The sequence below is a fragment of the Cryptomeria japonica genome, chromosome 1, assembly GCF_030272615.1.
Source record: "Cryptomeria japonica chromosome 1, Sugi_1.0, whole genome shotgun sequence".
Lineage (NCBI taxonomy): Eukaryota > Viridiplantae > Streptophyta > Pinopsida > Cupressales > Cupressaceae > Cryptomeria > Cryptomeria japonica.
The window spans coordinates 52,543,421-52,567,980 of record NC_081405.1 but is presented as its reverse complement, the minus strand read 5'-3'; the positions used below and the strand labels follow the sequence as shown (position 1 = coordinate 52,567,980).

The window sequence follows — 24,560 nt, the reverse complement described above, 5'->3', positions numbered from 1 at the left end:
AGGGATGCTCCTGCATCACAAGATATTGGTTGCTATAATATTTTGGTGTTAATGCATAGGCAAGAAGATGTAGAGGAGTGGTCATTTTGTTCCATCATTCTACAACAATTGCTTGCAATTGTTTGAAGAAGGTCTCCTCAGGGTATTCCTCTTTATCATTTATGATTTTCTTCATCTTCTCAAGCATTGAGTTGATGCCATCATACACCTCTCTAATGCAAGGCCTATCCATGTCAGTGTAGCGAAGCAAGCCCATAATGGGCTCAGTGAAGCGAAGGACATACTCCACATTTTCCCACCATGAGTCATTCAATATCCTTAGTCTAATTTTTGCTGCCCTCCCAATACTGCTTTGCTTCCATGTAGACCAATTATTGCTGATCACCATATTGCAAAGTGTTGCTTTCACTTTCACAAGTCACCTCAAGATGATTAAGTTAGATGCAAAACAGGTCTCAACAATCTATAATAGAAATTAAAGAAAAAAAATACAATTAGATAGAGACAAACATGTAAAAAGAATACACATTACACAATCAAATTATGAAAATTAGAAAATGTAAAATACTAATTTTAATTTTTTTTTTTAATTAAATTACTACTTCAAGTTCATTTACCTTCAGCAGCTCCATATTTGAGAATAATCTGAAAATTCCATGAGACATGTGGTGGTTTGTGATGAACATCTAGATGTCCTCAACCTCTGCACACACATCTTTGATCCACCCAATTTTATTCTTAATCTTTTGTAGCATAAGATTGAGTGAGTAGACCGCACAAGGTGTCCAAAAGATATGTTGATATTGCTCTTCAACCAACAAACTGGTAGCTCTACAATTCTTTGCGTTGTCCGTTATGACTTGAATGTTTCTAGGTCCCACTGTCTCAATGGCAGAGATGAGAATATCGGCAATAAATTGCCCATCTTTTATTTGCCCCTCACAATCGATGGATTTCAAAAACACTGCCCCTTTAGGGGACACCGCTATGACATTGATCAAGGGACAGTTTTTTGAATCTTTCCACCCATCTGAAACAATGGATACCCCTATCTCAATCCATAAATCCCTTATGGGTTTCAATGCATCCTCAACCCCCTTAACCTCTCTTTCCAACAAGGTGTTGTGTATCTTCTCATAACCAGGGCCCTTGTACCCTTTTGGTGCTTCATTGACACTTTTCAGCATCTTCTTCCAGTATGGGGAGCAAACAACAGTGAAAGGCAACCCATTTGCATATATACATCTTGCTATATCTTGGTCAGCAATGTCCCAACTCATTTTGAAATGAAGTCCAAAAGTACCCTTCTTTTGTGTGGAATGGGTGCTTGAGTTTCAATGTCAGGCTCAACTACAATAGTATAAAAGGGGTGGTCTTCTATCACAATATTTGAAGATGGGAGTTGTATTCCCTTTGACTTTTTTTAATGGGCATACTTTGTCTACGTACTTCTCTCTCTTTTGCCTCTTCATGATCCGTGATATATTTTAATACTATCTCATTTGGTATAGGGGCATTTTTTTTCAAGACATTTTTTGACTCCTCTTCCAGGTATTCCACACAAATGGCCTGCCACCCTAAAATATGAACTATTCCTTTCTTAATTTGATCAAATTTCTTAGTTCCTTTCCTCCTCGTTCTTTGTGCATCCTCCCAAAACCTCCCCCTTCAATTACCCCTTAAGTGAGCTTTTGTCTACAATTTATTTTTACATCTCTTGACACTCTCTTTCATCCTGATGATGGATCACAAAGTGTGATCCGAAATGTTGATGCAAAAAAGACATACACAATCAAATCCATAAATAGCTTACTTATTCCTTTCTTTATCACAACCCTAACATTTCCAACGGAATCCCCCAACTCCTGGAAGGCGTCTTATAATATCAACATACTTCCACAAAGGAGAATCAAAATTTGGTTGTTGTTCAATATGGCCTTTGGAGGAAGAGGTAGATGCCATTGTAGTTCCTATGGCAATAAATTTTATACAAATTAAAAATAAAAACAAGAAAACAAGATACAATGAAGGAAATCTTAAATTCATTCAGCCAAAAGAGGACGAGACAACAAACAAATTGATTTTTGTGGAAGAACAGATTTAGTGATTTTAAATTCATACACCTAACTAGCTCCAACAGCAATGAGTAAGAAGGAAGAGGGAAAACTTGTCTTTAATTACACAACTATGAATGTATAAGTAATCCATGATGAATTTAGCGAGCAAACCGCCATGGTAGTTGACCGATGGTCCCATGAGGCCAAGGGGGTGTAAGACGGAGTCCACCGCTCTTGGACTTAGAGGGGAAGGGCATTCAAGACACCCTATTGTATCTTTCCAAAGTTCAAACTCTATCATAATTGATTATTAACAAGGGGATAAGGATGGAAGTGATGAAGGGGAACGGTGATAGGATACCTCACTAGGTAGCCCACCTCATGGTAGTTTGATCGATGGTCCCATGAGGCCAAGAGGGTTGTGGCTTTCACTCCGCTATTGGCCCTAGGGTAGAGGGCCTCTTGGACATCTCAGCATTCCTCTTACGCCCACCTTCTTATGATTGAGCTCCTATAGGGAGTTGGACCAGACCGTGGTTAGGGTAATTTATGCTTGATTATCTTTTTTTAGAGATTTATATTATTAGTTCCAATGCTTTCCTAACCTATTGCAGGACTTCAAACGAGATTTGACAACAGGTGTATTTGTTTGTATACTCCATGCTTGCATATATTCATACATATGTTTTATGTAATTGTGTCTACTCTATGTCTTCATATATTCATGTGTATACTTTGTGTTTTCATGTGTATAATTTGTATTTTCATGTGTATGCTCCGTGTTTGATTCATACTCGATATATGAATAACTAGAAAGATATAAGATGCATTTGAGGTCATAGATGTATGTCATGCTTCTAATCTTCACCGTAATATATGTTAAGACCATCCCCACTTTGATGCTGAGAGATAACCAAGATATTGAGAAAACATTGGAGACAACCGAACTAAATAAGGAATACAAACTTATGAAGATCGGTTCAGGGTGTTGGCGGCAATATTGTACACGGAAATAAAACTAGTTAATTAAGTTGTAATTGGGTTGGTTAGTTGGCAACTGAGGGGTGGCAGTTGCGGTGCGACGATTGGCACTCACACCCCCTCGGTATCTTTATATACTTCCGAATGTAACTTGTGTACGACAATTATGAATGCAATAATATCTCATATACTTGTCCGATATCTATGGCGTTATTATTCTGCATTGTGTGCTTTATGTTTTAAGTTATTCACCCAAGAGGGTAAACATTTGTCGTCTTTGCCTAGACGTACTCGGGAACAGAAAACGCGGATGGCGCACGAACACAATGGGCCTACCCGTCGGTGAGATTAACCCAAAGGCCGACGACACGCAAACGGAACAATCGTCGTGGGACGCAGAGCGTGATGGCAAGAGGCGAAGGGGAAATTGAACCCTATAATAATCCCGACACAATGTTGAGATAAATTGTGGCCGAAAGGAAAAATAATAAAAAAAAATTTGTGTACATGGCGTGTGCTTGCTATGTACGGAAGTGATTTATGCCCAATATATTAAATAAAGATAGAAATAAAAAAGCAAAAATGGACGAGTGGGAGGCCGCGCAAAGGGCCTTGATTCTGGAGCAACAAGTAGAACGTAGACGGAGGCTGAGGCAACTTGCCGAAGGACGACCTTCCGAAGGGTAGCCCGAGGGGAACCAAGGAGGTGTCACGGAGGGTGCAAAAGCCGACGGAAATTTCTACGTGTCGCCAGAACACCGTAGGGTGCAGAGCCACGAAGAGTTTCTGGAGGAAACAAGGTTAAGGAGAGATCTAGTCGAAGAGACCCGGGATCGGTTCAGAAACTTATCCCTTACACCACAAAGTGAGGATTACCAAAGGGAGCCAGGAGTGGGCGCGGGTGACAACGAAGGGGAGGATAACCATACGGTAGGTGCCACACTCGGCAAGCAAAACACCGTACCTCCAGTCACCCACGCAGGACACACCACCGGCACCGGAGGGAGCAGCGCAAGGGCACAGACACAGCCACAACCACCTCCAGGAAGACGACCCCCATCGATGGGGAGTAAACAGAAACTGCCGAAGTTCAATGGCGACGGGAAGGAAGATCCCGTCCGCCATTGTCGAACGTGCGAAACCATATGGTCAGCAAACAATGTTACCGACCACAACGAATGGGTAGCACAGTTCCCAGCAACTTTAAGGGGAGTGGCCATAAACTGGTACTCAGACATGGATAAGGCCAAAGTCGGCACATGGCCCGACCTGAAGGAGGAGTTTGGGATAGAGTTCCGCATCCTGAGAGATGACAACGAAATAGTCACTGAGATCTATGTAACGAAGCAGAACAAGAACGAGACTGTCCGAGCCTATAGTCAGCAATTGAAGGAACTATTGGGAAAAATGGAGAGTCAACCAGCAGATGGGTTGAAAAAGCGATGGTTCGTGGAGGGACTAAAGCATTCCCTCCGAAAGAAGATGAAAATCGTTCCACCTACATCGTACGAAGACGCATACAATAGAGTGATGGATCTCGAGAGCGAGACCAAGACATCGAAGAAAAAGAAGAAGAAGGATAGCTCGTCCGAGGAGGATGACTCGTCACAGGAAAGCAGCAGGGACAGCGAGGCTGGCAAACGGGTGCAAGCGCTCCGGAAAGACATGGAGCGAATGAAGAGGGAATTCAAAACAATGAGAAGCACCAGTCGGACCGAAGGGAACATATGGTGCACTGAGTGCAAAGAGGAGGGGCACACAAAGGGTACTTGCCTGAAGAAGGCATTCTGCGAGATTTGCCAAGTGATGGGACACTCCACCAAGGAGTGCCCATACAACATGAAAACCCGAAGTACGCAAATGAGCCAAGTGTTGTTCACGGAGCAGGCCACAACATCCGCACCAGCGGGTACGGCCTAGCAAACCAACACAACGGCATCATCTGGAGGTTACCGGGACAACAGACGCAGTGGCGGAAGGAATAGCAACAATAACAATAACGGAAGCCGTATCCAGTATGACGCCAAGGGCCGACCAATTATCCAATGTAGGGCCTGTAATCAGTGGGGGCACTTTGCCCGTGATTGCACGAAGGAAGCCACCCCTCAGCACCTCTACCGATGGTGTGGGCCAGGCGACCATGAGGATGCAAATTGCCCACAGGCAGGGGTTAATCTCCTCAACATTGAGAAGGCTGAGAAGACTAGTGAGAAAGAAGTACTGGCGATCACCCGCGCCCAGACGAAAAAAGCCACTTATCCCGACCCCCGTAGGGAGAAGGAGAGATTACGGGAGGCAAAGGCCAATATTGAACGTGAGATGACGACCGAACGACGAGACAACGAGGTGGCAAGTACATCATCCCGTACGGAAGCGGAAAATAACATCATTGGGCAAGTACTGCAAATGGAAGTACCTATAAGGGTAAAGGACCTTCTAGAAACAATGCCACAGTTAAGAACCGCCATTTTTAGTTCCATACAAACCACTGCATAGGCACCTTTGCGTGCCACACGGGCGGAAGTTCCGGTCAGCCCCTCGGCTGACCCAATGTTGTTGGCCTTAAATAGTGGACGGCATCCTACTGCAGTAGAGATGGGAATTCTCGGGGCTATCCTCAAAGACACCATTGTGGACGGAGGTTTGGGGGTGAATGTACTGCCAGAGGATACGTGGAAGAAGCTGGGGAAGCCAACACTATGGCCACCCACGTTCAACTTGGTAGGTGCAGACCAACACGGCATCAAGCCACTCGGCACCCTGATGGCCCGACCGGTCACCATCAACACGCAACCTTTCATACTAGATTTTGTGGTAATCCCACTCAAGAAGAAGGGGTACGACGCCATCTTAGGCAGAGGGTGGCTGGTTACAGCATAGGTGAACCACGACTGGAAAAAGAACACCCTTTCTATGGAGAAAGGGGGGCGGAAGTACACCATTGATCTGAGGACCCAGGTTGTTGACGAGGAACTGGCATCATCTTCGAAATCAGAGGATGAAGGAAAAGGCGACCCGAGGGACTAAGGACGGGGCTGCAGGGAGCCCAACGACGAAGGGATTCTCAAACTAGGAGAGTGTTCCGAGGATGAGACAGGGTCATTGAATGGGCTCTTCCATTGGCAAATGGAGGATTACGAAATGTTCTAGAGCTACAGGCTCGAAGTAGAGGAACCAGAGCAAGCAACAGAGGAGGTGAACCTGTCAGAATACAGAGACTATTGGAAGGGAGACGCCCCAAACCTCGATGACGTAGATAATCCCAAGATTATTGGCAACAATTGGAACCCTGTGTGGAAGGCCGCAGCCTTCAAAATCTTTATTCTTCTTCTTCTTCTTCTTATGTACGGGAAGGAGACCGTGGTCCCTGTAGAATTTGTGGTTCCAGGTCTTCAGATGGCCATTGAAAATAGATTGGCCACCAACGGGTCCAAATTGAAACCCTACCACGCGAAGCGCGTAGGGGACCCGAGAGGCCGACCGGACACTCGAGAGCCCGGAGGGGGACCCGAGAGGATGGAAGGGGACTCGAGAGGCTGGGCAAGCGACTTGAGAGGCACGGGACCAATGCGGGAGACTCTTGGGCGAGGAAAACCGGGAAGGATGAAGGGCAATCCCAAAGACAAGGGACCCAAGCCGACAACTCTCTAGACAACTAAATTGGGAAATTGAAAAAAAAAAAAACATACGGCCATACGGGTCAGTACGGCAGTTGACCGTACGACTGGGGAAAAAAATTTAAAAAACAAAAAACAAAAAAATGTACGGTCATACGGGTTCGTACGATAGTGACCGTATGATCGAAAGAAAAAAAGGAAGCCACGGTGGGACCACCGGCGGTGGCAACACCGACGGTGGACACCACCGTGCGGTGGACATCACCGCCACCAAAGACATAAACGCAGCACCACACAAACAAACACAGTCGTACGGTGGAGGGGTGTTGACCGCACGGGAAGGTGGCCGTACGATTGGAGGTGTCAGTGTTGTTGTTGACCGTACGAGGAGGTTGTATGGCCGGGGTGCCATCGGGGACAGAGGAAACTTAAAAAAAAAAAAAAACGACGACGACCAGATTGAAACATTATTCGATGACATCTAGACCCTGGACACTGAAAATATTGGAGTGTAGCAAAAGGGTTTTGACATCATAAAATATCACAGAAATGATGCGCGCCATGGACTTTCGTGTGGTTCTGAAGGTTGTAAATTGGTGTTGGCGGCGAGGGCGCTGGCCATCGACCTCGCCCTGTACTGCGAGGCGCTGCCCCCGGACCCCACGAGGAGCGCTGCCCCAGACCCCGCGGGGCATCGCCCCTCAACCCTGCTGGGGCGCTGCCCCAGACCCCGCTGGGGGCACTACCCCCAGACCCCAGTTTATTTTTGAGCTACAGTACACTTGTTGGAGTTGGGCGAAGGGCATTAGAGATGTCACGGTAAGTGTTGTGGTTGTCCGTACTGTGAGAAAGAAGCCTGCAGCTAAGCATTGGTGGGGAAGCCATAAGCCGTAGAGGGAGACGGATTTGGAGGTTGCGAACAAACAGAGTTTGAGGGAAGGCATTGCAGGTCCGCGCAATTGTATGACACCAGGGAGTTATTCAGTTCAGTTTTTAGCCTTTGGGGAGTGTAATGGAGGATTTGAGGTGTCTCCTAGCCTTTGTGCCAGCGGGTTGTGGCCACCTCCAGGCAGGAATGGTACGCTTTGAGGAACTTGGAGTATGTCTCGGCTAGATGTGAGGTTGCCTTGGTGGCTGCAGAGAGGGCTCGGGAGGAGTTGACCACCAGGCTGGAGGCAGTACTAGCGTGAGACTTAGCTCAGCGTACCCAAGAGTTGGATGCCGAGAGGGCAGCGCAGGTGGCTATCGAGGACAAATTGGCTAGGGAGACAATATCATTTGAGTAGCAGTTGGTGGAGGCCGAGACTGAAACGCGTGTTTTGCAGACAAGTCTGGTTTAGGCACAGGAGAACTGTGATGTCAAAGAGGCACTTGAGCATCGGATGGTAGCAGCCAAGGGTTTTCAGGCGAGGACACAGCAGGTGTGTGGGTTCCAGGCTCGACTGGCGTCAGCAGTCCTGTTTAATGTCATCTCTATTTTGTGTTAAGTCGTCCGAAGACGACTTCCTTTCTTTTGGGGGGGATGATGTTGGCGACAATATTGTACACGGAAATAAAACTAGTTAATTAAGTTGTAATTGGGTTGGTTAGTTGGCAACCGAGGGGTGGCAGTTCCGGTGCGACGGTTGGCGCTCACACCCCCTCGATATCTTTATATACTTCCGAATGTAACTTGTGTATGACAATTATGAATGGAATAATATCTCTTATACTTGTCTGATATCTATGGCATTATTATTCTGCATTACGTGCTTTATGTTTTAAGTTATTCACCCGAGAGGGTAAACACAAGGATCATCATTGCTTGAGGACAAGCAATTTCAAGGGGGGAGACTGCGATGTTCCCATCCAAATCCTAATACAAAGCGCAAGATTTTGTTGGTGCAAATTAAGAGAAGATGTTTAAGGACAACTGCGTGGACAATTAGCTTTGAAGAGAAGATGATCAGTATCAGACCTGAGAAAATAAATAAGACAACGAATTCATATGTCTTCTTAGATTGCAATGTTCAGAATTCAAACAGTGAAGTAATCATCCTCATGCCCAGTTAAGCAGATGCACCATATCATCCTCACGATGGAAACATATCAGCAGATTGATGCTTAAACTATCCATCACTGCCATAAGATAACAGAAAGAACGTCAATTTCCTCATAGGATCCGATTGTATATGAAGCACCTCGCTGCGTAAGGAAGATACAGTTCGGGTATATGATCAAAACTATATTGATTAAGGAATGACAAACACGATCAGTGACTTACCATTTCATTGGTTAGTTAGTCAAACAAACAATTATATTAATCAGACAATTCCGATTACATATGATCATAAGGTGTAATTAGAACAGTATGGGTGCGATTAGAAAATAATTATTTAAGAAGAGTCACGATTAAGCAGGGGTATGACTGTTTACAATCTAAGGGATGCATCCCATCAATCTTGCAAGCAATATAATGAGAATCAATCCCACTCTCGAAGGATCATCAGATCATTTTTATCTCTTTTATACATATCCAGTTTGGATCGCCCAGTTGAGCAATTGGTCTGTGTCAAATTGGTTGCATATATATATCAAGTTCGAAATCAGGAAGAGCACCAGTGTTGCAAATTCATAAAGACGAATCAGAAACAGCATCATAGCGCTACAAGCGATACCATATATCTTTGCAAATTCAACCATATAAATCAGGAGCAGCAAGACACACCATAGCTACAAGTGGTTGGAAAGATAATTGCATATATTTAAGAAAGATCAGACATAGTAATAGCATTGTTTTATGCGATATTGAGACTTTGTAATTGAGTGCTGAGTTAATTATCCCAAATTCTTATCAACTAACATAAGGGGACATTACAAGAAATAATTCGTTAATGCTTATAAAAACAAATACATAATTTGCTAATTCAGAAAGGTGCAATTTGGTCTGATCCATATATAAGAGATAATAGTTAAGTGCATTTTGTTCATCAATATGTTTATTTAAAAGACGAGGTTCCATTAAGTGGAGAGTTATATTCGTTCATGAAAGAAGATATCTTTTAGGGAATCATCTCTCTTGGAAAGATATAAGATAAACATTGAAGTTTGAGAAGTGTGTTGGTTATGTGTAAGAGAGTGGTGATGCGTGGTTCAAGAACATGAAACTTATGCACCAGGAGTCCGTGATAAGGAGATAGACTGCAGACTAAATGAAGAATTTTGGTCGTGGTTTGATTTGTGGCATATTTAAGGGTGATATAGAGCAGCAGTAAAACACAAGTTGTGAAAGTGATTGTAGTCAGATTTGTAAAAGATTGAGAATGAGATTATGTGCAGATTTTTGAAGGAGGAAATTGTGATCTCTTTGTGATCAGAATTATAACAGTGTGAAAAAATAAAAGATATAGTAGATCTAAACATTCAGATCTGTACAGAAAAGTAATGTTTTATTTTTGAGTTAAAGCAGATATAAAGGAAGAGAAGGAGCAGAAATATAAAGTGTGTTGCAGATTCATATTGAAGAATATATGCAGCCCATGTTTAAGGGACAAATGCAGATATATATGAAGAACATATTTGATGTGTAAGAGCAGATTTTGAAGGATGACAGAGAGATATTTATGATCAGACTTGTGAAAGAAGATTGTGTCTGATTTGAAGCTGATTTGTGAGGAAGGGAGAACAATATCATCCATTGAAGAATTCGTAGGTTGGTGCCTATCAAATAAGAGATTGGTTTCTCTTGTTGAGTTGGTTCTCAGTTGTGGGAGTTGATGCTTCCAGTGGGTTGGTGCCTACGTTGGTGCTCACAAACTTAGGGGTTGGTGCCTCTAGTAGGTTGGTCCCTACAAACATTGTAAGAGAACAATTATATTAAAGCATTATTTTGCCGTGGTTTTCTCCCTTTAGGGGTTTCCACGTAAAACATTGTGTTATTGTGTTCTTATGTGCATTTAGTAAGTATCACTATTGTGGTTGATAAAACTTTAATTTTGCAATTTTTGGAATGCATTCACAAGCATGACACATTTGCTTTGTCCTAAAACGGAATACAGTAGCAGCTTTGAGGTCACGCCAAACTCAAAAGGATTACAAGTTATGGCTTCTGCAAATATTTCCAGCATTCTTTGATTTTTAATTTATTTATTTACAATATTAAGCTAGAAAAGGTTGTTGGACTCACCACTGCCGTTACGCCAAAAGCTCGAGCTGTCAACGAACAGGAGAGTGGCCAGAGACAAGGATCCACGAGAGGCGGGAGGAAGCACATGTCGCGAATCCCGAAGGAGGTGCTGACCAAGTCAACAATCTCCCCCTTAGCACCAACTGAGGGTTCCGCACCGACGGACTCAAGGAGGCCTCCTGGGATTCAAACCTGTAACCCAGCGCTCTGATACCAATTGTTGGAATCACCACTGCCATTACCCCAAAAGCTCGAGCTGTCAACAAACGGGAGAGCAGCCAGAGACAAGGATCCACGGGAGGCGGGAGGAAGCACATATCGCGAATCCCAAAGGAGGTGCTGACCAAGTCAACAAAGGTAATTTATCATAATATTGCACAATTGGAAACCATTCTCAAAGGCTAGCCATGTGTTTAAAGGTTTACCATTCTGACTACATTGCTTTAGGTTCCCTGTTGGGAACTGATTTGCTTTCTGTAACACCAGACCCATGTCATATTTAAGTTTTGATAGTTCCAGGGATTGCTATCGTAGCTTGGTTCTTTTGTAGCTGGCCCTCACACAAGATTACATTTTTATGGTCTGCATGAATTATGAGAGTTTATCCTCCAGTTAATGAGTGTCTTGTAACCTAGCCTACTTTAGTGTGTGCATTGAACATCTAGGTTCAGTTTATCTTGAACAAATAATTCCAATGACTAATTAGTAATTCTCTGTGATTAAATAAGAATGCCATTTCCATAGTTTGGATGAAAAATGGATTTTCAATTGGTTTGATTTCTCCAGTGATTGGAGTTCTTAGATCTGTTAAAATGGCATGTTTGGGCATTCTTTCTTCACTATTAGTTTAAAAGAAACCACTCCTTTCTCAGGAGGTTTCTTTCGTATTTTGCCACAGCACCAACAGATGGTGAATATCATGCAGATGTCACGCAGAGAGGCATCCTGTTTCCCCTGGCCCACAAAGAATCCCTTTGCTCTAGAGATCAAACGATCAAAGTCAAAATAATATTTCTAATAAACAAAACATTATGAGTTCAATATTCCAATTCAACATTCAATGTTTAATTTATCTAGTTCCACATCTCCGACATAAATAAGTCTAGAAGCATTACTGATTCATACCTCTCAAAACAACATTTACAAACTAAAACAATTCTAGTTCTACCCCAACTTGTTAATGATTTAATTCCAAATATTTTGATTGCTCTATTTGTCATAAAATTATTCTCCATGATTAAGCAGAAATTCAGAAACTCAGAACTGAGTTAATACGGTACATAAAATCCACTCTTTGTGTCAATTTATCAGCATTTTTCCAACTTAAACCAAAAAAATTCAATGTTAATCAGCAGAACATCAATTGTAATTTGTAGCTAAAATATTTCTATATATTTTTTCAGTATTCTTCTTAGGGTTGACTAAGTTTGTATTATTTAACATATCATGATCCTGGCATTCTCAACATATATTTTAATTTATCTATGTTTGAATTTTTGGCTCTTCACATTCAAACGGTCTCCAATCAGAACTTGAAATCACTCAACAATTTATCAAGAAAATGTATTATCATGAAGTGTAATGCCTAGCCTGATAAATTTAATCAGACTATTAATATACTCGCAAAGAAGGAATGGAACTAAGGAACATACTTTTGGCCTGTAGTGTAGTGCTTATGTGGGTCCACCCACATATTAAAATCATGTGTCGATGCAAAAGCTATATTATTGTCATGCTTAGGAAGTGATAAAACCTGTTCCAATAAAGGCAACAGTAAACAAACAATCAAAGGAGTTTGATGAATATTGTGTGCATTATAAATCCAATTTTCAAGCTTACGACTATCAAACAATCAAATAACAAGACAGTACTGTGTTCTAACACCATTAGCTCAGTGATTTACCAAATAATCATCTTTGACAAGCTCAACCACAGCATCAACCTTCTGATGCAGCCTCAGTTCAACATTTTCCTCTGATTTGCGTCTCTGATAAATTTAACATACAATCAAAATTTATTCAATAAACTTCAATAACAATGAATATTGGCAATTATAAGTATGTTGCGCATGTACAAAGCATCATTTAAAATATTTCGATTTAACTAGATGTGATAACTGAAAAACTTGCTGAGCAATTATTTTCCAAACAAAATGAAATACAGATTAAAAGGTGGCATTCAACAATAAGTCTTACATAAATACTTATAACAAAAAAAGAATACTTCTACGAGGCATAAAAGCGAAGCTGCTCCTATAAGTATATAAACCTTATAAGTTTTCCTATAAATTACAGAAACAGGATTGAAGTACAGACCTTTTTACACAATGTCTTCCCCTTTGTTTCTCGCGATTTGCAATGTTGCAGTAGTTCTGGTCTAAGTGACAGATCTACAATGCCATCAGATTTTACTATATCCAGAATGCGAGCTTGAATTATATTCCCAATTTCTATTGAGACACCACCCACTGCAACAACAAGTTTTAACAAAGGATATTTATAATAAAAAAGAAGCTGATATCCTTAAGAAATGGGTTGTATGAAAATGATAGCTCACACTGGTAATGGGTGATGAATCCAACAATATCTTTGTACTCTTTTAGGTTTACAATCACACCAAATTCTTTGATTTCCTGAACTTCACCCTCAACACAACTTCCAATCACAAAATATTCGGCCCAGCTAATATCAGAGCTTGCAGAATCAGAAGCTTGTAACTTGGAAATCTGCAGATCAAATAGAGCATTAGCTTGAGATATCTCTTAACCCCTTCCAAACTACCATGTAACACAGCTCATCTGCCAGCACACAAAATTCAAACAAGTTCCAACAAGAGGTTTCTTAAATGTTCACTTAGATATCAAGCAAACAACTTATTCTGAAGGCAATGGAGATAAGTTTTTAGATAGAAATGCAACTACAAATAATAGAATCAATATTTTAGAGACAACAGCAGTACAAATATGGTTTTAAAATGAAACCCTTGGGGATAAAATAACTGCTTTAGCCTTTCCTAGTACACATCTTTAAAAAGGCTCCCAAAACAACAATAGACAAACAAAGAAATAGAGAAAACTTAGAACTATCAAATGGCAATAAGTAAAAGGGACAACATCACAAAATCAATACTAATGCACCAAGTTTAAGAAAATAATAACATTGGATGTAAAAAGCAAATGTAATTTTATAAATTCTATCACAAAAAGTTATATTTGGATGTGTTAGGAAAATGGTTTATCAACTGTTGATAAATGAGCGTTGAGTGTGTGGGGTTGCAAGGGAAGGGGGTGTACCATTAGGTCACATATCTAACGATGGATATTATGTGTTCTTTTCTTTCCCTACAAGGCAGCCCTATATTATGAGGGCATTGTATTACGGCCGTGAAATGTGATGTGTTGTAAGAATCTGATAGCAGTTGAGTTGCCTTCAAATCTTTGGTTGGTGATACTTGCCTAAGAAGCTTGCTCTATAAGTATATTGTAATTTGTTGTTGATTTCTAAATAATATATTGGATAGCTTTTGGAGTGTGCAGATTTTCTCCCGAAAAAGTTTTCCCCACATAAATCATTGTGTTGTGGTATGCATGCTATTTATGTTTATTTTTTGTTAAGTTTATGTAACTGTTGTAAAGATCTGAAAAGTTTTTGCATCACCCTCCTCTCCAGATTAGTGTAGGAAGTTGTTCTTGAAAAATAATTGAATGATTATATTTACAAATATACAATGTACATAAAAAGAATTACAAGACTGTGTTCTAAAAAGAACAAACCATTCAATTGAAGCTTCAACACGAAGCTAACAAGATAAAACACTTAAAAAAGCTAAAAAACTAAAAAGTTAACTTTGCCTTCTAATAAAAGTAGTAGTAGTTACACCCGTTCATGGGTTTTCCAAGGTTCATCCTTTGTGTAAGGTGGTTAGGAGAGGTGAAGAGGTGTGGGCCAGGTCGGAGCAGGGATGGATTAAGATCAACTTTGACAAGACGTCGAGAGGTAACCCGGGCATCTCAAGTGTTGGGTGTGTAGCTCATGATGATGAGGGGAAGGTCCTTTTCAAAGGGGCACAGAGGTTGTAAGATGGGACAAACAATGAGGCTGAGGTGCAGGCCGCCTTATAAGCGGTGGAATTGACCAATAACATGAATATCCCGAGATTGCATCTAGAAGGGGACTCTAAAGTGGTGGTGGATGCAATTGTGAAAGGAGTGTCTCCGAGCTGGCGACTAAATAAATTTATATCAATTATTTGCTCAAAACTGAATGTTTTTCAGGATTTTCATATTTCTCATATTAGGATTTCTCATATTTCTCACATTATGATGTTGTCTCTGTTTGGGAGTTTATTCCCGTTTCTATGTTTATCGGACTACGTCAATTTTGTTTTTCATGCTCTGTATCGACTAGTGGTATTTTGTGCGGAGCGCTACTGTAGAAATTTTTTGGGGTTGGTGATCTGCAAAGTTGATTTTGGGTGGGTGGTTTTGTCTAGGCTAGGTGGTTTGGGTGGTTTGGGTGGTTGGTGGTTTGTTGGTAGTTTTATGACAAAAATTGTTTCCTTCTTTAGAAGCTGTAACTTTCCTTTTCTATATTAATCAAATCCTATATTATCGATCAAAAAAGAAAAAGCAGTAGTTACACTAAACAAACTAAAAAAGACAAATAAGTCGACAACTAAGATGACCATTATAGAATAGATATAATATTATTTTAATACCCTCCCTAATGGTTATCGTACTCAATACACTACAGAAGACACTGTAGGTCTTTTGATCACAAATGCACAAATGCAAAGAACACTCTGTTGTTATGGAGACCCTCCCAGGATCTACAGAATGTTAATGACCAAGAATACCAGAAGTTGTCTAACCTAACGTAATCCTCAAAAACCTGAAACAACGATTTTGAGGAAAAATCGGCAAACCCTCCAATGAGCAACAAACACAATTTTGATAAAAAATGCAAAAAAATTTGCAGAAGAGCACTGAGCACTGTTTACTCCAACAACTCCAAAACAGATTGCAAGATACCAAAGTTGCAAATGTTTGCCCCAACAAGTCCAAGTGCGACCCAAAACAGATTGCAACAAACCACGATTTTTGTGGAAAAAACAATCAAACCCTGAAACAAGAACCCTCCAAAAGAGAATTCACGTTTTTTGAGGAGAAAACCAAAAAACCAATAAATCAAAGGTTACAAATCATTGTTTTTGTGGAAAAAAGGGTAAAACTCAGATAACCAAAATCCCACGCAATCATTGCGAATTACAAATAATAATTTTTAAGCAAAAATTATAAACCCTACAAACAATTTTTGAGGAAAAAATCGTGAAAACCCACAAACAACTTTTGAGGAAAAAATCGTGAAAACCTACAAACAATTTTTGAGGAAACAAATGTGAAAACCTAACAAACTATTTTTGAGAAAAAAACCATGAAAACCTAACAAACAAATTTTGAGGAAAAAATCGTGAAAACCCTAAAACGTTGTGCAGCAAAACCCTGATTTTTGAGGAAAAAATCAAGCAAAACCCTCCCATGATTTTTGGTGTAGAAAAATCAAAAAACCCAGAAAAATATTTTTTATGAAAAAAATTAATAAAATCCACAAATAATTTTTTTTTATGTCAAAAAAAGTCTTCCTAAGAAAACCTAGCCCCTAGTACAAAAAACCCTAGGCATAGAAGACCCTAGGCCCAAAGAAAAATCGTAAAGAAAACCATCAGAATCGTGCCCAAAAAGCGTCGAGGGTCACAGAACAAGCCAAAACACAAAAGAAATCCATGACACATTGAAACGTCGGCAGGAAAAACGTGGATTCAAGGAAAAAATCCACAAGGAAAAAAACTCTCGTCGTTGTCTGTCACAAAACGAAAACGGCGCGCCGTCATCTATGAAAAAATTGCGGAACACGCGAAACACCCAAAACTCCCATCACGTGCTGAAGGAAAACACAGACGCGGGAAAAAAACATCGCCCAAAGACACAAAACAACCCACAAACTCACATCACGCAAGCAAACAAAGGGCGGGAAAAATCGCGGATGGAAAAAATCTAGGCCCAAAACATCCATGAAGAAAAAAACTTTGAAATCGTGGCTTCAGAATACCCACACATAAGCGCGTGCGGCAGTAACAAAACCTGCACAACTCCTATTTTTTTTTCCAGATGCAAGGAGAAAAAAAAACACAAAACCCTCACATTGCACATAACACAATCTATCCACGAACCTATCCACGACCAAAAAAATTCCGAAAATCCTCAAAATACTCCTAACAATTTTTTTCATTAAACAAAACTGATTAGAAAAAAATTATGGAAATTAATTCCAAGTAGAGGCTTATAAACTTTTATTAAAAATTTAGCCAAATCCTAAAAAATCCCATCAACCCGCTCTGATACCATGAAAAATAATTGTGCGAATGTATTTACGAATATACAATGTATATAAAGAGAATTACAAGACTTTAAAAAGTACAAAAAATTCAACTGAAGCTTCAACACGAAGGTAAAACGCTAAAAAGCTAACTCGGCCTTCTAACAAAAGTAGTATTACACTAAACGAACTAAAAAAGCCAACTAAGTCGCAAACTAAGATGACCATTATAGAATAGATATAATATCATTTTAATAGTTCTATCTTAACTCCCTTTCAATGAGATCTCAACAAAATCAAAATTGAACATAAAAATGAGCATGTCAATGAGGTAGCACCTAGTAACGGAAAGAAAAAAGAAAGTCTATTGATGTCCACAAATGACAAAAAGTAGGTCAATGAGACTAAAGGATATAGCAGTTAACATAGAAAGCTCTTGGAAGAGAGACCCCTTGAAGCAAAAAAAAAATACACAAGACAAAATAATGCATTGTACCACTAACAAATTGCAATGAAGGGCAATTAGGGCCCCAAAAGCATGTGCCAATTAAGACTAGAAAGAAAATCATAAAATATCTTTGTCTATGTTTGAAGTAGAAAGCAACAAATAATTGTAGTGGTAGGTTTTTAATTCTCCTACCTAGTTTTGTTCTTGGTCATTGAACTTCTACCACACACAAGTCCTAAAAGGCATCGGGTTATCCCAAATCCTAGATGACATGGCAAAGGCATTGTCAACTCCTCTTAAGTGAATTTCCCATGTAGAAATGATCACAACATAGAACAATTTCAAACAATGCATAAAATCAATTTAGCTATACTTGTTCTTTAATTCATGAGTTCTAGTTCAAGTTCATGGGATTGGTTACTTACCAAAAAAAATGGGGGTTGGATTTGTTTTAGGTTAGTCCATACAAAACATACAAAAAACATAATATATAATATAATAATAAAATTAATATTTTAAGTTAATATTTACATATATATTTATTCTTCAAATTAATTAACATTAGACAACATATCATTTTCCATCTTAATACATTAGTATTTTCATATTACTGCTTTTATAAACCATACAACACAACATAATACATACTACAATAATTTCTTAAGAAAAAAAAAATCTTTATAAAGCACTCATAACATTAATACGAATGATGTTAATAAAGCACACATGGATAAAACAAGGGGTTTCTCATTCCGCTATGAGTACAACATCTACCCAACTCATTCATTTCTGTTTTGTTTATCATAGTGTATTAGTCTATGATTTATCTACCAATTTTTGGGAAGCTTGACAATGATTGGAATTGATAATCTCCTTGTGAGATTACGCTTGAAGCAACCAAGATCAAAGAGACCAATAGATAGCACAATGACAAGAGAGATAAAATATATGAAAAGAATAAATTGTATTCCTATCAAGATGCAAAAGAGATCAACTGGATCATCATTATTGTTACATACAATGTAGGATAAGCTTGCTTATAAAGACAAGGCTAAGAGGCAAGAGAGCACACAATGATGACATGTGGCTCAATGAGATGCAAGGGTAGGTAGGGGTAGGTAGGAGAAATAGTAAAATATTCCACATGAGCTGGATCACGCACCGAAGGTGGAATGTAATAACAAGATCACACCATAAAAGGTGGAAATTCTCCTACATACACACTCCCAATGTATGCACATCTCCCTAAGTGTCTCATATGCAAACTACAATGTTATGCATGTACCTAGGTAAACTTAAGTAAAGTGTAATTATATCCAACATGAATAAATAATTACACCAACAACCCCCCTTAAGTGCAACTTAGGGGTATGCACTTAAGTCTACAATGCAACTAAGCAATACAAGATGGGTCCCGGCTACAAGGCCCTGTTAGGTACCCATGTACAAATGCAAATGAAAAGCAATCTCCCATAAAGCGGGGAAAGAGAGAAAAACCCAATGGTAAAAAAACCCTCCCCCAAAAGAGATATGAAAACTATACAAGAGAACTCTCATAGAAGTATGTGAAGAACAAATCCCCATGTGAGGAAAAAGTCCCCCCCCCCATACGAGAGAAGAAGAGAAGCTAGTTATTCCCCCCTCAATGTAGAATCTGCACCAATGGTAGAAACTCGAAAATGAATGAAGAAACTGCTCCATAAACGTCGAACAACGTTCCTCCCCTTAGGAAGAAACAAAACCAAAGGTGTATCCATGAAGTCTCCCCAATCATGAAGGGAAGATGTAGGAAAAAAACTCGTGATGAATGAAGTCTCTGAAAACTGCTCAAGTGTCCCCATGTCGATGATGAAAGATACCCCCTCCAAAGGTGGTGAACTGCTCCACACTACTGAAAAAGGCACTCCAAGATATAGTGGAGATGAATGTAGAGCAATATCCAAAGACTCACATGTCTCCTCTAAAGAGAAAGAGACCTCCTCAAACAACTGTAAATAAGTATCCACAATCATGTCAACCTCGAAAGAATGATCATGTAGAGAATGAACAAGAGGGTCAGAGTGTTCCCTCGCAACAATCGAAGAAAGATCATCTTCATCAAAGAGAAGATAAATATGATCAATGACGTCTCCCAAATCTGCAATATAGGACTCTACAAACAAACCTGCAATGTCTGTCAAGTACTCATCCCATGAAACTAAAGCTAGAAGACAAGATATATCTTGCTGCAATGAATCACAAGAAGGCAAAACTGTCACACTATCTGCATCATCAAGTGCAATAGGTGATGTGATATCAATAGGAGGAGATGTAATGCAAGGCTCAAGAACGGGGTCACATGTGAGAATCCCCAAGTTCAAGTACCCAAAGTTCTCCTCAAAATCTGAATCATCACAAGAAGTGTGATCATCATATGTAAAATCATCTTCATCAATAGGAACAAAATCTGAAAAGGAATATAACCGAGATGCATGATCCACAGCCCCAGTCGCAATGATAGCTCTACTCTCCAAGTCTCAAATGAAAATTGACTCAAGTGTGAACTCCACAGTTTTCTTTGTTGCCCCATGTGTGATTTGATAGATGGAAAGAAGATTGTTTGCCAAATGGGGTACACACAACACATCATTGAAGGAGTAATCCCCAATGGCAATAGATCCTTTCCCAATCACATCCATGTATGTATGATTGCCCATCAAAATTTGTGGCATGGTGCAAGGCTCAAATGTAGAAAACATAGTCTGCGAAGATGCCATATGATGAGAAGCCCCTGAATCAAGAAGCCATCTCCCTGAATCATCACTTGTAGTAGCACAAAGAGCTTTTCCTTTTCTTGTCCCAAAAGAGTGAGTCTTCCCACTTGTTGAGGCCATGAATGCTTGCCCTTTCCCCTTTGATTGTGAGGAAGTGGAAGGTGATGAATCATCCTCCTTGTAGGCATTAGGCAAATCAATGTTGTGCTTTTTGAGGATATGTATGAGCTCATCAATCTTCTTAGAATGGCAACAAAGCTCCTCATGACCAACCTTTTTACAATAGGCACAAGTAGGTCTCTCCTTTGGTGAATTGTCCTTCTTGGAAGAGGATGAATCACCTTGTTGTGGAGAAGGTGGTGCTTTGTCCTTAGGCTTTGCTTTGCCTTTCTTATTGTTTGAGTTGTCCTTTCTTTGATTTCCTTTGTTTCCTTGAGTTGCACTAATGCTTGAGACTTAGAAGTCTTAACAAATGCCCATGCTTATCAACTTAATTTGTTCCATCATCAACATTTCGGTGAAAGCATCAAATGTAGGCATTGTGTAGCTTGAACCCAATGTCATCCTATGGGTTTGGAAACTAGAAATAAATGCTGCATATTCTTGTGGAAGCTTGCCCATCAAATTGAAGATCAATTGAGTATCCTTCTTATCAATGCCACAATCCTTGAGTTGTGCTCTCAACTCTTTTGCCTTAGTGACATAATCTTGTATAGTATCAAAGTTCTTGGGATCTAACATGGTGAGATCACTATCAATTTGATATCCCCCAATCTCATCAACTTGACCATACAAGTCTTGAAACTTTTGCCAAGCATACTTAATTAAGATACATTTTTCAATATGAAAGATGAGATCCTTTGATACATACTTTCTTAAGGTACCAATTCCCATAATCTTCTTAGTGAGCCAATCCAAGTGACCATTGGGATCAACATTAGGATCAGCGGGAGCAACAATAGTTCCATCAATGTAATGAGTTAATCCTTTTTCCATTAGTTTACTCCATGCATCAATTTTCCAAGTAGCATAATTATGAGGAGTTAAGAGTGGAAACTTAGGAGAACCCATAGCAGCAAAAAGAAAGAACGCAAGAAAACAACGCACAAGAGACACCCCCCCAAATTCACTCAATCAAAGTACCCCCCAAAAATGATGATTTGGCACTTTAATGCAGTGCGTGTACAATAGGCCACTTGCAAATAATGGCAAGTTGGACTTCTGATTTTGTTTTACAACTGCCCCAATAGGCTTAGAACAAAAATGCAAAAGACCAACAAAATAGATCTATGCAATACAAGTGCCAAATTGGCCAAAAAAGACCATATGTTGAAAGTACAATTTCTACTCAAAGTCACTGCAAACTAATAGCAGATTATGAAAGTAGACGAAAAATAATGCACTTTCAAAAAAAACAGCACCGGAAAAGGAATTCGTATGAGCCCAAACAGAGTCCTGGAAGTTGCAGAAACAAGGATTGGACAGGTACAGTCACCAAAAACTGAATTTTATGAAAAATCTGTCCACACAAACAAAAAAATAACAACACCACGTGAAAGTACATGAAAAATTAGCCCATTTCAAAAAAAATTGCACCCAAAAAGGAGCGAAAATGAGCAAGATATGGCCATTTGAAGTTGAACTGCAAAATCAAAAACTCAATGAGAGGGGCCTGTTAAAAAAATTTTAAATGATGATGTCAGCAAACCAGTGTGTTAAATTTGACGGTCATATGACCATCGCAGAAAAATACACTCCCCTGCTGATTGTGCGTCCGTACAGTACGGACAGTGACATGGCAAAATCAGATTGGATCCATATGATGACGTGTCAGTACGGAAAGCTTACACAGTAGAAGTACGAAGATGATGTGTGTTGCTGACGTGGTTGTACAACTGATGACATGGCACTGACTGTACGCTAACGTGTCGTGCCACGTGGCTGGATGATGTGGCATCGTAGGCTACGTTGCACGCTGACAGGTCTGATGACTCGATCGAGGTGGCGTTGATTGTGCAGGGGTGACGTGTCACGCGTTGATGTCGTGTGGCATTATTCCAGGTGCAGCGTGGCAGGTGACTCTGAGCTTCGTGGCGCGGACGTGGAGAGTCGGGACCAGTTATAATGTGCCACGTGGCATGTAGGAGGCACCCTGTTGGTGCGGGCGTGGACACAGGAGAGCTGACCGAGGCGAAGGGAAGGCCAAGGGAGGCATCGGGGAGGCATTGGAAGTGCAACCCGCGCAAGAAGAAGTCAGTAAGTGTGGCCACCTGGTGAAGGAGCCCGGTGGGGATGGCCGGAGACCACGAGGTGGCAGGCTGTCGGAGGAAGATCGACGCTGGGAAAGTCACTGGCCAAGCAGTGTCATTGCGAGTCACCAAGGGGCATCGATGAAGGGGTGGTCATCGGGCAGCGTGGAGTCGGAGGAAGAGTACCGACGGGGAGGACAGGCGCCGACGGGAAGGGTTGGTTGCTCGAAAAGTACGTTGTCGGCCTTACAGATATTAAAGGCGCAATACGCTATCCCGAGGGTGGGGGGTCACGGCTCCCCCCCCCCCCCCCCAATTTATAATATTTGCATTTTAATTTAAAAAGTTTCAAAAAAAACTTTTTACAATTTGTAAACAAAATTGCGAATATTATAAAATGACAATTAAATAATATTTTCGTAGAAAAAAAATTATTTTATAATTTTTTTCAAAAAATCATACCGTACCGCCCAAATTGGGCAAAAATTTTCCTCCAAAGCCTCAATTCTGACTTTCACCCAATATAGGTGAATTTATAGTCAAAATTCATGGAAACGGCCACCTAGACTCAATGGCGAGGTCGGATCTGATCTAGGACACCTCTATAAGATGTTGCTCCTCAGATCTACCTCTTGACCTCCTTCAAATTCTCTCCAAAGGCTATGCAAAGGCGCTCCAATGGCTCTGATACCATGCGAGATTATGCTTGAAGCAACCAAGATCAAAGAGACCAATAGATAGCACAATGACAAGAGAGATAAAATATATGACAAGAATAAACTGTATTCCTATCAAGATGCAAAAGAGATCAACTGGATCATCATTATTGTTACATACAATGTAGGATAAGCCTGCTTATAAAGACAAGGCTAAGAGACGAGAGCACACAATGATGACATGCAGCTCAATGAGATGCAAAGGTAGGTAGGAGAAATAGTAAAATATTCCACATGAGGTAAATCACCCACCGAAGGTGGAATGTAATAACAAGATCAAACCATAAAAGGTGGGAATTCTCCTACATACACACTCCCAATGTATGCACATCTCCCTAAGTGTCTCATATGCAAACTACAATGTTATGCATGTACCTAAGTAAACTTGAGTAAAGTGTAATTATATCCAACATGAATAAATAATTACACCAACACTCATGATATTCGGTCTCTTGCAAACTAAAATGGGGTTCCATTACTACAACATATTCGTTTCACCACATTGTTTTTGACTTTGGATGAAATAAGGGGGTTTTCATTCCTCTACAAATACAAAATCTACCCAACTTATTCATTTGTGTATTGTTTATCACAATGTACCAGTGTACGAGTTATCTACCAATCTCCAAGAAGCTTGCCAATGATTGGAATTGAGAATCTTCCAATATTGGGTCTCTTGCAAACTAAAATGGGGTTCCATTACTGCAATATATTGGTTTCACCACAATGCTTTTGCTGCCATCATTGACTAAAGGAAGAAGAGGTGTGCCAACCAACCTTTCTATTCAATCAATGTCATATGGGCATCCCAAGCAAATGCATGATTAGCCTCCCTCCCAATGTTGATAGATGATCAAGGCCCGTAGCTGATTTGTATTCATTAGTACCATTAGTAGCTAGACAAAGTCAACCAGGTTTTTAGAAAAACATGTAGAAAAAAATTTGAAGCCATTTAAAATCTGTAGGTTCATTTTGGATCCCTCCAAAATCTATCACATTTGGTCTAGGTTTGTCCAAGATGAAACCAATCATTTTGCCACCCCAGTAGATGATTCCCCACTTGCACTGTATCGGGTCCCAAACAAGCCTGGATCAAACCTTAATCAAAGGCATCTGCATGACAAACCATTAAACTAGCCTATCATAGTTGGATAACATTCAGCATGCAAAGAGATTCAAGTTTCCACAGTCTTAATGGTG

At 40.2% G+C, this 24,560-nt stretch overlaps 1 protein-coding gene across 1 annotated transcript in view; it reads right to left on the bottom strand.

The window, feature by feature from the left end:
- LOC131060261 (rRNA biogenesis protein RRP5) overlaps positions 1-24,560 on the bottom strand; it is a 229,852-nt gene that overhangs the window by 56,658 nt on the left and 148,634 nt on the right. The window contains exons 22-25 of the mRNA XM_057993438.2: positions 13,377-13,545; positions 13,136-13,287; positions 12,724-12,807; positions 12,473-12,573 (exon numbers count right to left, since the gene is read on the bottom strand). Coding sequence (XP_057849421.2) covers positions 12,473-12,573; positions 12,724-12,807; positions 13,136-13,287; positions 13,377-13,545 — 506 coding nt within the window. The remainder of the gene's footprint in view (positions 1-12,472; positions 12,574-12,723; positions 12,808-13,135; positions 13,288-13,376; positions 13,546-24,560) is intronic.